We start from the raw sequence: 18,182 nt of genomic DNA on the forward strand, positions 1-18,182 counted from the left end.
CAGATTTGCAGGCGCTAGAGAGAATGGATTTGTTTGGTTCCTTTTGCTCTTCACATTGTGTAGGTCGTACTATTGGGCCATAACCACCATCTAAATAATGTTAATAATAATGATCAATCTTTCTAATCGTAGACCATAGCTTTAAGCCATTTTTTGTTGTCGTTGTTTTTTAAGGTTTCAAAACAAGTCCCCATCCATGGCCATAGCCAGCTATGAGGTCACCGAGGTCCGGACCTCAGTAATTATTTCCCACAAAAAAATAGGCCTATAATTATTTGATAGAATATGTAAAATTAGAATAAAAACTATAAATATAAATTTATAATCAGGAGATGAATCCGGTGAATCCTTTAGGCCTCAGTGTCTGTTTGGCAGCACTACTTTAATGAATCTATTATTTTAAAAAGTCATGCACATTACGTTAAGAGGCTGTTGGTAAGCTGGTCCCAGGTCTGCTCGCGCTCTGTTATTCCGCCACGCCTCCACATGACTGTTCAAAGCAGAAGCTGCTGCAGGAGGATGGCTTTCAAATAGCTCTGACTGCTTATATTTACAGACAAATTACTAGTGCACAGTGCAGCAGGCTGCAGGTGTGAAGTCATCAGAGCACCGGGCTCTCAAGTGTGTCAGTTGTGTTAGACGTATACATTTAATGTATACACACCGTACATGCTTCAAAACTACTATAACTCCTGCTTTCTGCCTTAATGTAGCAAAATATTCAAGCTAACATATGCATCTAATTAGTCACGCTCATTAGTGTAGCCTGATGAGGACAAAAGCAGAGACCAAATCATGCACACACAAAAAAGACTACTACTACTAAAACTACTGATGATATGTTTCAACCACAGAGGGTTTTCATGTAAAAGTTAAGACATAAAGTGAAACTTTCCATCAGCATGGGGTTGAGTAGATAATGAATCATTTTTCATTTGGAGGTAAACTGTTCCTTTAAGCTTTTAAGAGGATAGTCTTCAAAATGGGCTGTTGTGCTGAGTTACATTCTGCTGATGTATACAAATGTAACTTGGAATACTCAGGAATGAAGAAAAGAGGGACGTTTCTCTGTTGTGCAGGTGTCTTCTCTACAGGAGTTCTGTGCTTCAGAAGCAGAGGGGTGTCTGGTTAAGGAGGCCAAGAAATGGGCTTCAAAAGCTGCTAAAGACTACAAGATCATCACCCATGGAGAACAGGTCAGACATTGATTTTGTCTTCCTGACATCTTGAAATGCATAAAACATCAGCAGTACCAATGCCACTTATACCTCCACCAGTGATAGCAAGGCCCAGAGGCATTATGTTTTTGTGTTGTCCATCTGTCCTATATAGGCATAATGTCCTATTTACTGATTTTAAAATTATTGTCCATGCAGTTAGTGCTGACATGTTGCTGATACATTCTGGTATTTGCCAAATATTTAGACGCTATGTTAAAACATTTTTGTTAATGGAACAGATAACTCTATAAGCTGTGGAAATAACAGTTGTTTTGTGTTGTACTTGTTTTAATCCACATTAGCAACACTAGACACTGATATTATTTGAAGTAAGTGAAAAGTGTTTCCACTCTACTGTGAAATGTATTGTATGTCTCTGCCATGTGACTCCTTCAGGCCCTACAGACGTTAGAGAGTCGTCTGAAGCTATTGTCAGGGGAGACGGGGCTCAGTGTGGCACAGAAGATGGCAGAGGTACAGGACAGTGTCAGGAAAGCAAAGGTACTTAAGTTTTAATAGTTTTTTGTGCTTTTCCCCACAGGTAAAATATCTAACATATGAGTTGCCTCTCCCTCTTTCAATTTATAAAAGAAAGCATATCAACTCACACGTTTCCAATTAAAATAACGGAATCAAAAAATCTTTAAAATGCAAGACATTAAAATCATTTGGGGGTTGAATTGTACAGCTAATGACATTTCATCACTAAAACATTCAAGACTATGACTTCATACAGCTCGTCCAACATTATCCACGTTTCCAGACATTCCAAGATTACAACCTGATTTGGCTGGTCTGTTACTTCAGTTGTTTAGGAGGAGGATGCAACTCTGTTTTGCTGCGAAGCTCTAGAAATGTTTTGTGGGCAAAGAAACTTCACCTGCTACTACTACTTTACATTGAAATGAGGGTGAGTATAGTTGACTGAATTTTAATTTGGGGTAAACTTATCCTTTAATGTAGCATAATTAATACAGCAACATTTTATCAAATAAAGAATGTGTCTTCTCTTCGACCAGTATTTCAAGTTCACCCACAGAAAACACTTTAATTTGTATTCCAGTGCTTTACAGATATGTGCAAAACGTGGCAGCCTTTACACATCTGACATTATTTTACAAAAGAAGCCACAGACATTACAAAATCTTTGGGATTAATACTTCACCAACATCAGCATAGTGTGTATGACTCTGGAATCTACAGTTGTACAGAGACCACTCACTTTATTAATAATTTGAATCTGCATCTTAAAGGGCAGCTGCTACTGTCTGTGTGTCTTGTTGATCAGCTCAGCAGGGTGAAGGCAGAGGCCCGTCTGGCTCTGTTGTCAAACACTGTCACAGGAACTGAACTGTGGCTTCACAACGCCATGAACCAGGCAGAGGAGGAGCTGGAAAGAGAGAGACACATCAGTGAACAGAGGAAGTCCACGGAGGACTTCTCAGTATGCAAACACACACACACACACACACTCACACACCTTGAATTTCTTAGTCAGCTCTGGCAGCTCAGTGGTCTAATGCAGACCTAATGAGAATCTAGGACCTTTTTCACATGCCATTTCACCAGTGTGTCATTGTGCCTTATCTCCATTCTGAATTAATGTGCTCAGCCACACACTGTACACCAATCAGGCATAACATTATGACCACCTGCCTAATATTATGAAGGTTCCCCTTGTGCAGCCAAAACAGCTCTGACCTGTCAAGACATGGACTTAAGACCTCTGAGGGTGTCCTGTGGTGTCTGGCACCAGGGCGTTTTATAGTGGATCCTCTGGGTCCTGTGTGTTGGGGGTTGGGGCCTCCATGGATCAGACCTGCTCCAGCACGTCCTACAGATGCTCTATCAGATTGGTGTTTTTCCATTTATTCCTTCACTTGTCCTTTTCCCTCCTCATTCCACCTGTTCCTCATCCCATCATTAGTGTGTCTGTATGTAGTCTTTGTTCTCCCGCATGTCTTTGTGAGTTCGCTCCGTGTTACTTCGTTTCCCGTTCGTGATGTCTCGTTCCTGTTGCCGTGCCCTTCCGTGTTCTTCCGACTTCGTCCGACTTAGCCTGTGTTAGCCTGTGTCCGTCTTCGTCTGTCATCCTCCGTCTTGGTCTGTCTTCCCCTGTGATGCGCTCCAGTATTTCCTCCAGTGTCTCCTTGTGTCTCCTGTTTGGTATGTTTCTGGTTTTGGTTTCTTGTTTCTCTTTTGATTTGTACTTTGCTTTTGTTTGCACTTTGTGTTAGCTTTTTGTTGCTACTTTGTTTTTGTCCCCAGTACTCGTTTTGGCTTATCTGTATTCCTCATTTTTTGTATCATTCAGCTTTATTTAATTAAGGCTCGCCTTTTGTTTCCCCCAATCCTGCCTCCTGTGTGTGTCTGCACTTGGGTCCTCACCTTACAAAAAACCACAACATAACAATTAAACGGCTAAACACAGTTTCTTTGCATTGTTACAGCCACAACAATGTTTTTTTTTATTTGAAATTACACCCCAAATACACTGCTCAAAACAATTAAGGGAACACTTGAATCATTAGTTAATCAAGTTCTCATGTGTGATTAAAGTTGAAAATCTTTATTGATGTACATTGTGTAAATTCTTGAGAACAAAATGACATAACAACAGTCAATGGAAACCAAAATCATCAACCCATTGAGGGCTGGATTCAAAATGACAACGAAAATCAAAATAAAAAACTGAAATCACAGGCTGATCCAACTTGCGTGAATTTTATCACAGCAACTCTTAATGTGACTCAGTAATGTGTATGGTCCCTGTGTGCCTGTAAGCACTCCCGCCAAAGTCTGGGCATGTTCCTGATGAGTCGGTGGATGATGTCCTGGGGATCTCCTCCCAGACCTGGATCAGGGCATCAGTGAGCTCCTGGACAGTCTGTGGTGGTACTTGGTGGCATCGGATGCATGATACATAATGTCCCATAGGTGCTCAATTGGATTTAGGTCAGGGGAGCAAGGGGGCCAGTCAATGGTATCAATGCCTTCTTCATCCAGGAACTGCCTACACACTCCTGCACCAAGCATCCACTGCACCAGCATAAGGTCTGACAATCGCTCGCAGTCAGGGTACATGGAGGTCTGTGTGACCCTCCAAGGATATGCCTCCCCAGACCATCACTGACCCACCACCAAAAGGGTCATGCTGGATGATGTTATAGGCAGCATAACGTTCACCACGGCGTCTCCAGACTCTTTCATGCCGGTCCCGTGCTCAGTGTGAACCTGCTCTCATTTGTGAAGTGAACGGGGCGCCAATGGCGGACCTGCCAATATTGGTGTTCTCTTGGGAATGCCAATCGAGCTGCATGGTGCTTGGCTGGGAGCACAGGTCCCAGTAGAGGATGTTGGGCCATCATGTCACCCTCATGGAGTCTGTTTCTGACAGTTTGGTGAGAAACAGGCACACCAGTAACATGCTGGAGGTCATTTAATAGGGCTCTGGTAGTGCTCCTCTTGTTCCTCCTTGCACAAAGGAGCAGATGTTGGTCCTGCTGCTGGGTTGATGCCCTTCTGGGGCCTTGTAATGGCTGGTCTCATGGTATCTCCTCCATGCTCTTGAGACTGTTATGGGAGACACAGCAAACCTTCTTGCAACTGCACATATGGATGTGCCATCCTGGAGGAGCTGAACTACCTGTGCAACCTGAGTGGGCTGCAGGTACAGCCTCTTGCTACCAGTACTGAAGATGTTAGCAGCGGATCCTTTAAGTCCTGTAAATTGCAAGGTAGGGCCTCATTGATACAGACTTGTTTGTCTAGCGTATCCCACAGATGCTTGACTGGATTGAGGTCTGGGGAATTTGGAGGCCAAGTCATAACCTTGAACTCGTTATTGTGTTCCTCAAAACCATTCCTGGACCAATTTTGCGGGGTGGCAAGGCTCATTATCCTGCTGAAGGACGCCACCACCATTATAAATGTATTTGTTTGTTTATTGACAGGAACAGTGCACAGCTTCTTAGTTGTTAGCTAAAAGTTAATTTACATCTGCAGTTCCTCGGCAGGAGGGACAACACATAATCACTGTACAAAAACATGAGCAACTTCAACAAAAGGATTTCAAAACATTAAAGCATGACAACAATAACAAACCACAGCTTGTGAGATTAAGTGTTTATGTTTTTGTATGATGAGTACACGATGGAGTTGATTTTAGCAATGATTTCATCTGAGATTTAAAATCAGTATAGCTGCAGCACTCTTGAATTTTAGAGCGTTGCACACTTGTTTCACATGTTTCTTTAAAGGACAGCAGTGAGTCGATAAGAATCCCATGTTTTAAAAACAGTCCTTTCTTCCTTTTACAAAGATATCTGGGTGGCTTCCATTTTTCGGACTACATACAAGCAGTCTTACTCACATTAAGTGTCAGGCAAGACTCTGAAAGCCAATAGAGATCTTGGCGATTGCTGATGTTAATTTGGCTGCCACTTCATGTCTGGCTTTACCATGTGCAAAAAAGAGTATAATTTGCATATATTTGGGTTTCAATTTCAGGGCATAAAAGTGACAGCTCGTTAACATATAAACTAAATAAAAGGGGTCCTGAAATTGAGCCTTGCAGGACTCCAACAACGCAACCAACATATGAAGTCTTGAAGTTTGTCCTGAGTTTAGGAAGCCAGTTTATTGTTCAGTAATCACTTTCTTATCGATCTACTACTGGTAAGATGCTGATGGGTCTATAACCACATCAGTTGGATCACCAGTCTTATAGATGGGGACTACAAATGCAGACTTCCATGCATTTGGGAATAGTGATTGATTAATTGACAAGTTAACCAAGAGTGCAATGGGAGTGCTGAATGAGTTTGTATTGTTTCTTTTAAAAAAGTTTAATCCTACTGAGATACATCTTTCGCCTTTGAGGTCTTCAAAGTGCTCAGGATTTTGCGTATCTTTCCTTCAGGGACTATAGTTATATTAAAAACATTCTGGTGGGGTTTGGAGTTGATTTCTTTTTTTCTTTTTTTTCCCCTTTTTTTCACTTTTTTAGGATTTCCTGTATTTTCAGTTCATTTCTATTTACGTGATTCTGCTTTTAGGTCTTTGTTAATTTATTAATGTTCTTACAAATCATTTTGCTGTTTCCTTTTGCCTCTTTAATGATATCCATAAAAACAATTGGCTTTTGCCTTCCTCAATTCACTACTTTAGGAAAGTTTAGAAAAACATGTCCATCATTACTTGGTTTGGGCTTTAGTGCTGTTTTTAAAGCAAAGTCACATTTTTTTATCAGGTCACACAGTTGCTGATTAAACCATGGCAGATTGTGTCTGTTCTTTAAGGTTTTTGTGAATGATGTCTTTGATTCTATTAATTGTGCTGGTGTAAGGATTCAAATGAGGTCTCTGGAGTGATTTTCTGCTCACCAATAACCCAATCAATTTTTTCTAGTTCTTCCTCGAATTTACTCATGTCCTGTTTTGGTTTCTGTGAGAGTATTTATGTGTTGTTGATAAATAAACCTACTTTTTGTTAGTTTCCTTGCAATAAGTTTCATCATGGTCTGACAGCCCAGTGAGAAGATTGCAAGATTTTATATTTCTCTCGGGCTTATTACTTAAGCTCCTCAATACCCAAGAAGAACTTCTGTTTGAGTGACAGCTATCACTGTCTCTGCTAATATTCATGCTGCTTGACCATGCTAATATCGGTGCTATCACTAATCCATGCTAGTGTTGTTGATCTTGCGAGAATAGCAGTCTGGTTGCCATGGTAATAACTACGTATCATTATTAAACACACCTCTATTCTCTGTTTGAAAAAGAACATTGACAATTGGACAGGAAGGAAAAACTGACTGGAGGTGGGCTTTAAACAGGTTATCAAAATGTCTATAAAGCGTAGTGTCGGGTGAGGCAAGCTATATACACCAATGACATTAAATGACATTTGCTGAGACAAGGTGATGGTCACACCGATACATTCCATTTCACTTGCGCTTACCAGGTCAATTTGTTTGCATTTAAGGTTTTCTCTCATGTACATCAGAGGCCCCTCACGTCTCTCTGTATTTCTGTCTTTTCTGAAAACACTGAAGCCAGGCATAGTGAAGAAAGCTATAGGTGATGATTTAGATAACCATGTCTCAGAAAGACACAGGAAGTCCCGGTTTGAGTCGGTCAACAGTTTTTTAAGATGTTCGCTTTGTGACGTAACACTTGGATATTCAAATGTCCCCCAAGAAGACCTTTTGGTTTTGCATGTGGATCCCAAATAATTTTAGAATGCTGGACAGTTTGGAAGAAGCCGATGCTAAAGTCTTTTGTGATGGTGGGGTTTTGGGATCTGCCATCATTTGACAAAGGAGATGACTGTAAATTGGTGTTACCTGGAGTCGCCAGCCAGGAGGGTCGTCTAAAGGTAACCGAGCAGCTTCCTGTGCAATCGCAAAGATTTGTCTCCCGCTGTGTTACTCTGTTCATATGGTGCAGTTGTTCGGCTGTCTCATAAAATAGTAGAATAGGAAATTAGTTGGCTCCATGCATTCATTGAGACCGGTTGTACAAATGGCGTTGCACTTTTTTTGTGGCTTCATCAATTGGTTGATTGAAAGGTCAGTGAGCAGGTCAGCTTTTCCTACCAGTCCACCCACCTGCTCTGCCTTCTTCAATGAGGGAATACCGTTTCCATGAAGGGGTGTACTTGGTCTGCAACAATGTTTAGGTGGGCGGTACGTATCAAAATAACATCCACATGAATGGCAGGACCCAAGGTTTCCCAGCAGAACATTGCCCAAAGCATCACACTGCCTCCGCCAGCTTGCCTTCTTTCTATAGCGTATCCTGGTGCCATCTCTTCCCCAGGTAAGTGACGCACATGAGTATGGCCATCCATATGATGTAAAAGAAAATGTGACGGTGGACAGGGGTCAGCATGGGCACTCTGACCAGTCTGCAGCTATGCACCCCCATATGCAGCAAGCTGCAATGTACTGTTTTCTGACACCTTTCTATTAGAACCAGCATTAACCTTTTCAGTAATTTGTGCTTCAGTCATTCTTCTGTGGGATTGGACAACCACTGCAGACCTGGAGCACCCAACAAGACCTACAATTTGGCCTTTGTCACAGTCATTTTCCCTGCTTCCAAGACATCAACTCCAAGGACAAAATGTTCACTTTCATCAAACGTTATGCAAATGGGAGGAAATATTACATTTACAGGGGACTATTTCTAAAATAATTCACGTTTGGTGCTCTATTTGCTGCAGCAAAACTGTGTGTATGGGACTGGGTCAAAATAAACCATGTGTGGAGGTGGGTGTGGTTAAATGAACAAAAATGGGTTACATTTGGAGGATTAACCATATTGAGAGGAGCCATATTGTATCTTTCTAGAGATATAATCCAGTTAAATTTGTGAGATACATTTTGCATTTTATATCTTTTTTTTAAGCAGGATGAGTTTGACCTGACTGACTTTGAGGACTACAATGATGAGAATGGAGACGTCTTTTCAGATCCTGTGTCAGCGTCTGGAGTGTGTTTTTACCCAGCAGCCTGCAGGGTTATCTATAGCTACCAGGTAGGGATATTTTTCCATCTTCAAAAGGTAATTGCTTCACATAGTGTTGTAAGATAGACAAATGGTGTTATGGGAGACTTCTAAGAGTGGTTTATTGAGATTTCAGCAAAATGTTTAAAATCAAAAACATTATTTTCTTTGTAAAAACATCACAATTTCTATATTGCATTCAAAACGTTCTCCATGCTTTTGAAATAAACAAAAACAAGCAATACTCATATATATGGACACTTCAACTTGATACCTTTCTAATTGCTGCTGCCATGACAATTTTTAGAAGTGAAGTGAAGTCACAAGCCGGAAAATATTGTGAAACCCCGTGTTACACACTTACAAATCAACAAGGAGAAGAGGAAAACGTTAAAATCGTGCTTAGCTTGGTCCCTGTAAACAGATATTATGTAGATAACTGGAAAAAATATTTCTAATGTCATTAAAAGCATGGAGAACGTGATGCTTAACCTACACATTGTTGACCTTATCTGGATCATGTTGGTTCATAAATTCAGATGCAGAATATTGTATCTCCATAACCAAAAGCATTTTACGTTCTGTAGACTAGCCAGTCCAATGAGCTGTCAATCACTGAAGGGGAGGAGGTTCAAGTGATTGAGGATGGAGACATGGAGAACTGGCTTAAGGTAACAGCCTCTCTGCTGTTAGACCAGTGTCAGGACAATATCAGCCTTAATTTTTTTTTTTCTTTGAAAAAAATTGGTTTTAATAATCCTTGATTTAAGATATGCAGGACAGATGTATGTTCTCCAATGTTTCTGTCCAGGTGTGTAACTCGTGTGGTCAGGTGGGGTATGTTCCTGAACGTTGTGTGCAGTTCCTATGTGTACCAGCAGAGGACACCACTCAACTGGGCAGTTCTTTCAGCTCAACGTCATCCACTGGGACCACAGAGAGGGCAGCAAGCAGAGGTCAGCGCTGTATGTGTGTGTTTTTTCCAGTAATGCTGAATATTACTGTACTTACATATTGTATTTAAACACATAAAGCACGTGCATGCAAGTGTATGTGCCAATTAATCATAAAAAGGTCATGATGTCATGTTAATAATTCAGTTTGACTTGAATTCTGTGTCAGGTGTAGCCAGAGCTCTGTACTCCTATCAGGCTCAGAGTGCAGAGGAGCTGTCCTTCCAGGAGGGGGCACTAATCCAGCTGAAATGCTGTCTACACAGAGAGGTGTGTGTGTGTGTTATAAAGCTGAAGAGTCAGACACATGCACTCATGTGTTGACTAAATTTAGAAGAGACAACACATGCAGGCTTGCTCATAGACTCACCCCTTTTAGTCAAGTTGTTACATTTTACCCACGATGGTCTAGGGCTTAAGGGAAATACTGTTTGTTAGACACCGCTAAAAAAATAAATATTGAATAAACAACGATATTAGTTAGCTTTTAAAAAAAACTACCATCCTTATTTAGACATAATGAAATGAGCCACGGAGGGGCGGCTGTAGCTCAGTGGATAGAGCAGGTGACCAGCAACCAGAACGTCGCTGGCCCAAACCCCGGCTCCCCTGGGCAGAACCGAGCCACACGCCGAAGCATCCCCGAGCAAGATACTGAACCCCGAAATTGCCCCTGACGCGCAGCCGGCACCCTGGGTGGCAGCCCCCGCCGCCAGAAGGGCCCTGCGATGAGCTGGCGACTCATCCAGGGATATACCCTGGCCTCCGCCCATATGAAAAAAACTGGGATTGGCTCCAGCAACCCCCGCAACCCCCCGAAAGGGGGGGATAAAGCGGCAACATCCCCGCAACCCTCACGGATAAAGCGGCTAAGAAAATGAGAGATGAGATGAGAAATGAGCCACATGATAAACTGTTGAGAAAGGTTCTGTTCCAAGCCTGAATTTTGTAGTTATTAGCATAGTTACCAATGTCAGCAGGATTTTGAAAGAGGTTTGCTTACTCCTGTTTCACTCAGGAAAAAACTCTGAACACTGATGATGGCCATAAGATGTGATTGAAAGCTTGAAAAGGGCTGAAAATGGACTGAAGTGCTTAAATTGTTTTGTGGAAGGAATAGATGGATTCATGAGGCAATTCTGGAATTGTTAGTATTTCATACCTTCATCTGTTCTTACATTTTGTATGTTGTATGTATGCTTTATATATGTGATTGTGTCGTTTTGCAGGTGGATGATGGTTTTTGGGAAGGGGAGCTGAAGGGACGGATCGGTGCCTTCCCATCGTTGGTGGTAGAAGTCGTCTATGATGAAGGGGAGGGGGAGGTGAAACTCTCTGTATGGTTTCCTAAATAAACCTGTAAATCATGCTTCTTATTGGATCCCACTGCCTTTCTTGCTAAGACACTCCCTATTCTGCCTCTGATTGGCTTACCATTTTCTTACCCTTAACCTGACCTGTCTCACTCCTCATGCCTCAACCTAACCAACCCAACCAACAGGCAAATTCAGCAGTGGGATCCACAATAAAGCTTAAAAGTCCTTCTCCAGGTATTAATTAAACCCCTGAAAACTCACCTCTGTTCCTCACATATTTGGAGGTTGGTTTTTTTTTCATTTAAAAAATCCCTACATGGTGTTAAAATGGCTTGGGTGTAACTCTACAACTTTGCCTCATTAAGTATACAAGGTTCTATTAATATGCAAACGGATTCTAGCCCCACTCCCGTTCCAGAGGAGCTGGTATGTAACTGCATTTTTTGAAAGTAGGGAAACTCAGAATGCAAAATACAGACAATAGCTACATCTGCAACCTAACTTCCTCTGAATACAGCTCGTTTCCCAGCAACGTTTTGTTAATGAGATGGAATGCCCCACTGTACAAGTTGACAGGATTGGTTCCTTAGGTTTATGACATTAAAAAACCCTGGGCGTCTGCATATGTTTTTTTCAGACTGTCCTTGGTAGACATCAGTTCTAAAGCAGAATTTTGCTAATGATTTGTACAATATAAACAACACCATTTGGACGGGTTAACAAGGTTAAAAACTTAAATCATGACTTTTATAGATGCTGAGGTTACAAATATCACACAACGCTGAAAGTTTTAGTCAACTTACCACCTGACATCTGCCCAACTTATCTTAATTGTTTACTAATTATCCCTGTCGCTTGTTTGATGTATACCTTTTTTTTCCAGACCCTCCCCACTCCGACCATGCCTCCCTTCTCTTCCCCGATCCCAGCCCCTGCCGACCCTGGCTGTAGTTCAGCACTTGGTGCTACTTCCCCTAGCTATGTGGAGGACAAACAGCAGGTTTTTTGCCCAGGATTTGCAGACAAGACTGTAGGTGAGTGGTTTCAAACTGCAGAGTTTACTCTTTTTCTCTGCTTCCATTCCAGCTTTTCTTTTTCCTACATGAATTGTGTTACTTAAGGTGGTAATGGTTGTTTGTGTGTCTGTTGTCCCATCAGAGGATGGAGGTTGTGGCCACAATTTTCCAGATCTCTCCAGCAGTCAACTAAGACCAGTATGTGTCACTATCAGTGATTGAATGTAATTAAGTGCATTTTCTCAAGTACTGCACTTAAGTGTACTTTACTTGCATATTTCCCTTTTCTGTTACTTTATACTTCCACTCCACTACATTTTGAGATCAAATATTGTACTTTTATTCTCCTACATTTTGTTGATAACTTTAGTTACTAGTTTCTTTGCAAATTTCAGGCTGCATCAGAGGCAAATTAACACATTTTGTCAATGTATTTTATCAGCAAATGGATTAAAAACAACAAAACACTGATTCTAATAATCAGAAAAACGCTGAGTAGCTGATAAAATAATCGTTCAACCCATAGTATACAGTACACATGTAAATACATGTGCAATTTACTTTTACTTGTAGGACTTGTGATACTTTATAAGTAAGTATATACTTAAGTAATATTTAAACACAATCTTTACTTTTACTCAAGTATGACTTTTCAGTACTTTATACAAAACTGGCAGCTTTCTGTATTTATGACATTACTGCGCGTATTCAAAAACAAAAATTATGAATGATTGATGAATGCTAATTATAATTGTTGAACTTGGCCTTGAACCAACCTGGATCAGTGATAATCAACTCATCTCTCTCCTCTCTCTGGACTGTTTTAGTGTCGGGCACCTCCTCCCCCTCCAACACAGAAGCCTTCACCTCAGCATTGAGACAAAGACTGGAGCTACGGTCAAGGCTCACAAGAATACGTCACATGTTAGGACCAAAACAACACTTGGATGATTTCTTTATCTGGTTTAAATTCAAATCAAGTGACCCATGTATCACTTCCTAACAGTGGAACTAACCTCTATGTGAGCAGAAACATGGTAGTTGCTTATACAGATAAGTGCACCAACATTAATTGTAACAGTGTTGTAATATAAACATTTAAGTATTGTTTTAATTCATTCTAAAACATCTTGTAATTGGGGGAAAAAATCATGAATATTTACAATTTTAGCACATAAGAAAAATCAAGTGGTGTGTAGTTTTAGCTTTACTGGAAACTGTGCTTTTACGATGTTAATTTCCCAGCTCGTTCTCAATCCCAAGGCCTCAAATACAGCAGCCTGGTCTGTGGCTACGCTTATAAGTTTGACACTGTAATTACCCCTCTAGCATCACTTCTTGAAGCGCCCCGCTAGTGCAGAAGTATAAAGAGCGAGAAAAGTCAAAGTCGAGGTGGTTGGGTTGGTGGGGGGTGGTCATACAGTGGACTTTCCCTGCAGAGACTGGAGTTTGCGTCCTGTTTGTGACCAAGAATCAAGATTGATTTGTTTTTAATTTATGTAATATAAGTAGGTTACGTCACTTATTTAACTTACGTTATGAGACTGCATGTTATTGTTTTGTATGATCTTTTCCTAAAGCTAACCAAGTAGTTTTGGAGCCAAAACCTAACCAAGCCATGATATTTTTGACAATGTTAATAACAGTCCGAAGACATGGCATAATATGTGAACTGTTAGTCAGCAAGCTTTTTTTAAAAGTCTAATTGGACATTGCATATTACATATCGGGCTAACTTGACCACGGAGCCCTTCACTTGTAAAACTGACACAAGAGGGGCAGGTAGAGCATCATAGTTTGAATCTTAAGGCCACTGACCAGGCTGCTGTGTATGACGAGCTAGGAGTGAGAAATTGTCGAGCTTTCAGCACATGACACGTAGAATCCTCCATATTCCATCATAGTCTCATTCTTTGTAACAGGCAATATAACATATAATTAAAGAATAATGAATTGTATGCTCTGTGGGTTGTTAATACTCTGTGGGTAGTGGCTCTGCCAGTATAAGTGCTAGACCAAGTAAACATTGTATTGTTGACAGTAAAGTATGAGAACAGTTTGAGAATTTTTTTATGATGTGACTAGAGGAAAGTCCAAGGGTGATGTTTTTTTTATATATTGTTTATATCTCTACAGAGATATTAGTATCATTTTACATTTTAGTAATGTTTAACTGTTTAATCTTTTGCAAAAAATACTTAATACTTTGTATAACTGCTATTGTACTGTACTAACATAGCACAAAAAGTAAGGAAATTTGTTTTTGGTAGATTGTTTCTTTGTTGTAACCATGCTTCTTGGCAATAAATCTTATACTGTTGGAAAGCCTGTTTATTTCCCTTTTAAATGGTGCCACATTTGTAAGGAACATGCATTTGTGGGATGAGCAGCAGAGCTGAGTATGTTGGTTGCGCCCATGGCAAATTTGCCAAATCTTCTCTGCCAAACAGCTTATTCTGCTGTTGACTCTTGTTTGGTGTTGTTTGGTGGATTGGATGATTGAAGTCTGAAGAAACAAGACATATTGGCAATTTATTCATTTAACAAAAGGGAGCCTCAGTTGCATGTGGAAGAACCATACACAACCACAACAGCCTGGCACCTTCTCCTCATGCTGGTCACCAGCCTGGTCACACACTGCTGTGGGATGGCATCCCGTTCTTCAACCAGCGTCTGTCGCAAGTCAGCCAGCGTGGTTGTGTTGGTCACTCTGGCATGAACAGCACGCCCAAGCTGATCCCACAAGTGTTCAATAGGGTTGAGGTCAGGACTGCTGGCAGGCAGTCCTCTCCACTCACAAATTCTGGAGGTAGTCTCTGAGAAACCCTGCTCTGTGTGTGACCAGGCTGGTGACCAGCATGAGGAGGAGGTATGCTCATCCCACAAATGGATGCTCCTTACAAATGTCGCACCATTTAAAAGGGAAATAAACAGGCTTTCCAACAGTACAAGATTTATTGCCGAGAAGCATTGTTACAACAAAGAAATAATCTACCAAACACAAATTTCCATACTTTTTGTGCTGTGTTTAGTTGTAATTAAAATAATCAGTAACACTTCATTTTACTGGCTTGCGAATTTCATGGTATTAAAAGAATGACATTTCATTTGAGTGGTGTGAAGACATTATTATGAGGTCTCAATGGGAAATTAGGAAATGTAACTTTTAAAATGGGAATAAGTCACTTGATACTTGATTACGAAGTTGTGTTTGTTGGTAATTATCAATTTATGTTGGCTAATGATAACAAAACTGACTTCAGGAAAACTGTTTAAAAGTTGGTCTGACCTGCAGAAGTTGCATAGAAACTACTTTTAAATGAGCTGCAACAACTTACTTCAATTTAGTTGCTTGCTGAGGGGAAGTTAGACAGAAACCAGTTGTAAATTAAAATGGCATGATCAGCAGAAGTTAAGCAGAAGCCGGTTGGATGTTTCCTGGGAATGTATTAAAGATACAACCTGCTATTTATTAAAGTTGCAGTATGTAAGAATTGGCCACCTGTTGAATTCATACTCAAAAAGTATTCACATTCTGTTGATTTAAGTGAAGGTATGAATGTTTTCAACCAAAATGCTTAAATATTGCACCTTTAACTCTTTGATGGAAAATAGCGGAGTATTTTTCTTAAATATTGGGATGATTTTCAGTACATTTTGAGATAATTACTGTGGTAATCTGGGGGTACTTTCAAAGAAATGTCAAATATTTTACTTGGTAATTATGACCCATGTACCATGAAATTGTGGACCTATTAAATGAAGTGTTACTTATTTGAGGCTTTCATTGTGCATTATACCAATAATATAGCTATTTATATAACATGTTGGTGTTATATACAGTTCATCACTACCTGAATTGTTGACTGATGTCATGTTTTGATGTCGTCATCATCATATCACAACAAGGACAAAACACACTCACACAGATTTGAAAAGCATAGGTCTTGTATTTTATTTCATCAGAGTAAATTATGATACAGGTACATCTGCATATTTAAATGTCCCTCATACCATGCTCATTATACTCAACAGGTTCTCTTGGCTTTGATCACACTGTCGATCAACTCTGAGGATTATGGGGAATAATGAGTTTTGAAGATTCTTATCTTTTGTGGTTTGCAGTGGTGCTTCAATATGTGTAATTCAATAGTTACTGATCAGTGAAATGCTTGACATCTCACCCTTTTTGGAATATTGCCAGGAATTTATTACATTTATAATAGTGCATACATTGCTGCACTATGAAAAGAAAAAAAAAAGCTTTAATTTTCTTGGAGCACACAGACACCAGTGTTGGTGTTGTTGCATGTCAACCTAAAGCAGAAATGAAGCTACAAGCAACTGAATTGGAAACTGTACGAAAAAAACACATCTCTTAGATGTACTGGATTTGTCCTCGTTAATATTCATACATTCATACTGTTGCTGGTGTTTAAACCCTTGGGCTGATAATGACTTGGCCTTTAGGAGGCAGTTGGCCCACTTAAGGCTTCATATGTAGGAAGTTTTGAAATACTGTCAACAACAGGTAACAGGTAATATCCTTCCATCTTATTTCCAAGTAATCATCTGCAGTGTTAAGGCCTCAGTGGATCTAAATAAAATGCTCTGCATATAATTTCCTGATATTGCTTCGGCCTCATTCATAGCCAGCAGTCATGTCGCAGTTATGACAGTTTCATGTCAGTCTTACGCACATGCCCTCCAATAAAGTGTTACCCCAAATTTATTGCCAAGAAAATTGTGCTATAGTTTTCCACTCAAGTTGGCAGACAATGTATAATTATTCTGCTATAAGATTTTGTTAATTGCAGGCATATTAGTTTGTTAATTGTACTTGGTTTAAGTAGACTTCAATCATCAATTTAGCATATTAACATATATCAATTTTGGATTGTATTTTAAAGGCTTGTCTTTCTTTTAAAACAAAATTTTAAATTTTTCCAATGCAAATCAGCCTGTGTCAAACATTTTCTTAAATCAGTTACTTTATCTGGACCCTTTTGGTCTTCAATTTGTACTTGGGAAGACTAAAAACCAGAGAAGAAAGAATACAATTACTCAATACGCCCTGTTGAAATGGATCTGGATCTGAATGCAGTGCAGCCACTAGTTTTGTTTTACATTTACAATCTTATGACCCATCTGTTTTTTTTAACTGCACGCATCTTGCAGGACAGGCCTTTGACCAAAACTGTTAAAATCATATTGGAGAAAGTCAAATTTTATATTTATAGCAAACTGCTGTTTATTGGATGGAAGGAAATATGGACACACAGAGCTTCACATAGATATGTGTGGATTAACATGGCTACTGATAGCACCATTAAGACATCTTGTATCTTTTTATACACATAATTATATATTTGCAGTGCAGTGTACATATATGATACAGTTAGGTAATTGTCAAAGTTCTAAATTTGCTTTATATATAGTTCATAAGTAGAAAACATACATACTTATTGTTAGCAGTGTAATTTAAATGATTATTACGTTTAACTTTTTATCAGGTTAACACATGGGCATGAACTATGTTGAAAAGTAACACAACGGCCTTTTGCTAGTGGAATAAATATGTTGGAGATGACACAGTAGTTTCAGAGCATATTTAGTGTCGTGTTAAAAGTGGGTGATGGAAATATATTGCAACATATGAAGGTGTGATGTGTTTGGTGACCAGCAGAGGGTAACACGCAACCTATCAGGATCACACTTTGAAACATTTGTGATTAAAAACAAAAACAAAACAACAACAGATCTATATATATATATATATATATATATATATATATATATATATATATATATATATATATATATATATACATATATATATATATACATAGATGATGACAGTGATGAAAACACGACATTAAATCATAATATTACAAAAGAGCAAAATGTCTTATGAGACTGCATGGATTGAAATACTCTCATTATTTTTCACTTTATTCTTGATTTGTATTTTCTCACAGTGGCCCTAGTACTCAATTATAGTTCTTAAATCAATCTAGTTTTTAAACCTTTATTGCATGCCTTTCCTTCTAAAGAACATACATTACTTAAAAGTGGTAATCGTCAAAATCATTTAAAATAAATTTAAGTGCTGTGATGTCTTTTTATTTCTGACTTTCAGATTTCTTTAGTTATTTTCTTCAGTCAT

The 18,182-nt window shown here is 39.5% G+C and overlaps 1 protein-coding gene across 1 annotated transcript in view; it reads left to right on the forward strand.

The window, feature by feature from the left end:
- The window catches only part of LOC141013486 (F-BAR and double SH3 domains protein 1-like), a 58,349-nt gene extending 45,358 nt beyond the window's left edge, over positions 1-12,991 (forward strand). The window contains exons 11-21 of the mRNA XM_073487237.1: positions 1,080-1,196; positions 1,617-1,721; positions 2,509-2,664; positions 8,633-8,761; positions 9,319-9,402; positions 9,543-9,687; positions 9,854-9,954; positions 10,914-11,009; positions 11,884-12,034; positions 12,159-12,214; positions 12,844-12,991. Of these exons, the coding sequence (XP_073343338.1) occupies positions 1,080-1,196; positions 1,617-1,721; positions 2,509-2,664; positions 8,633-8,761; positions 9,319-9,402; positions 9,543-9,687; positions 9,854-9,954; positions 10,914-11,009; positions 11,884-12,034; positions 12,159-12,214; positions 12,844-12,894 (1,191 nt within the window). The 3' untranslated portion in view covers positions 12,895-12,991. The remainder of the gene's footprint in view (positions 1-1,079; positions 1,197-1,616; positions 1,722-2,508; positions 2,665-8,632; positions 8,762-9,318; positions 9,403-9,542; positions 9,688-9,853; positions 9,955-10,913; positions 11,010-11,883; positions 12,035-12,158; positions 12,215-12,843) is intronic.
- The last annotated feature ends 5,191 nt before the right edge of the window (positions 12,992-18,182 follow it).

This window comes from Pagrus major, chromosome 18, assembly GCF_040436345.1.
Source record: "Pagrus major chromosome 18, Pma_NU_1.0".
Taxonomy (NCBI): domain Eukaryota; kingdom Metazoa; phylum Chordata; class Actinopteri; order Spariformes; family Sparidae; genus Pagrus; species Pagrus major.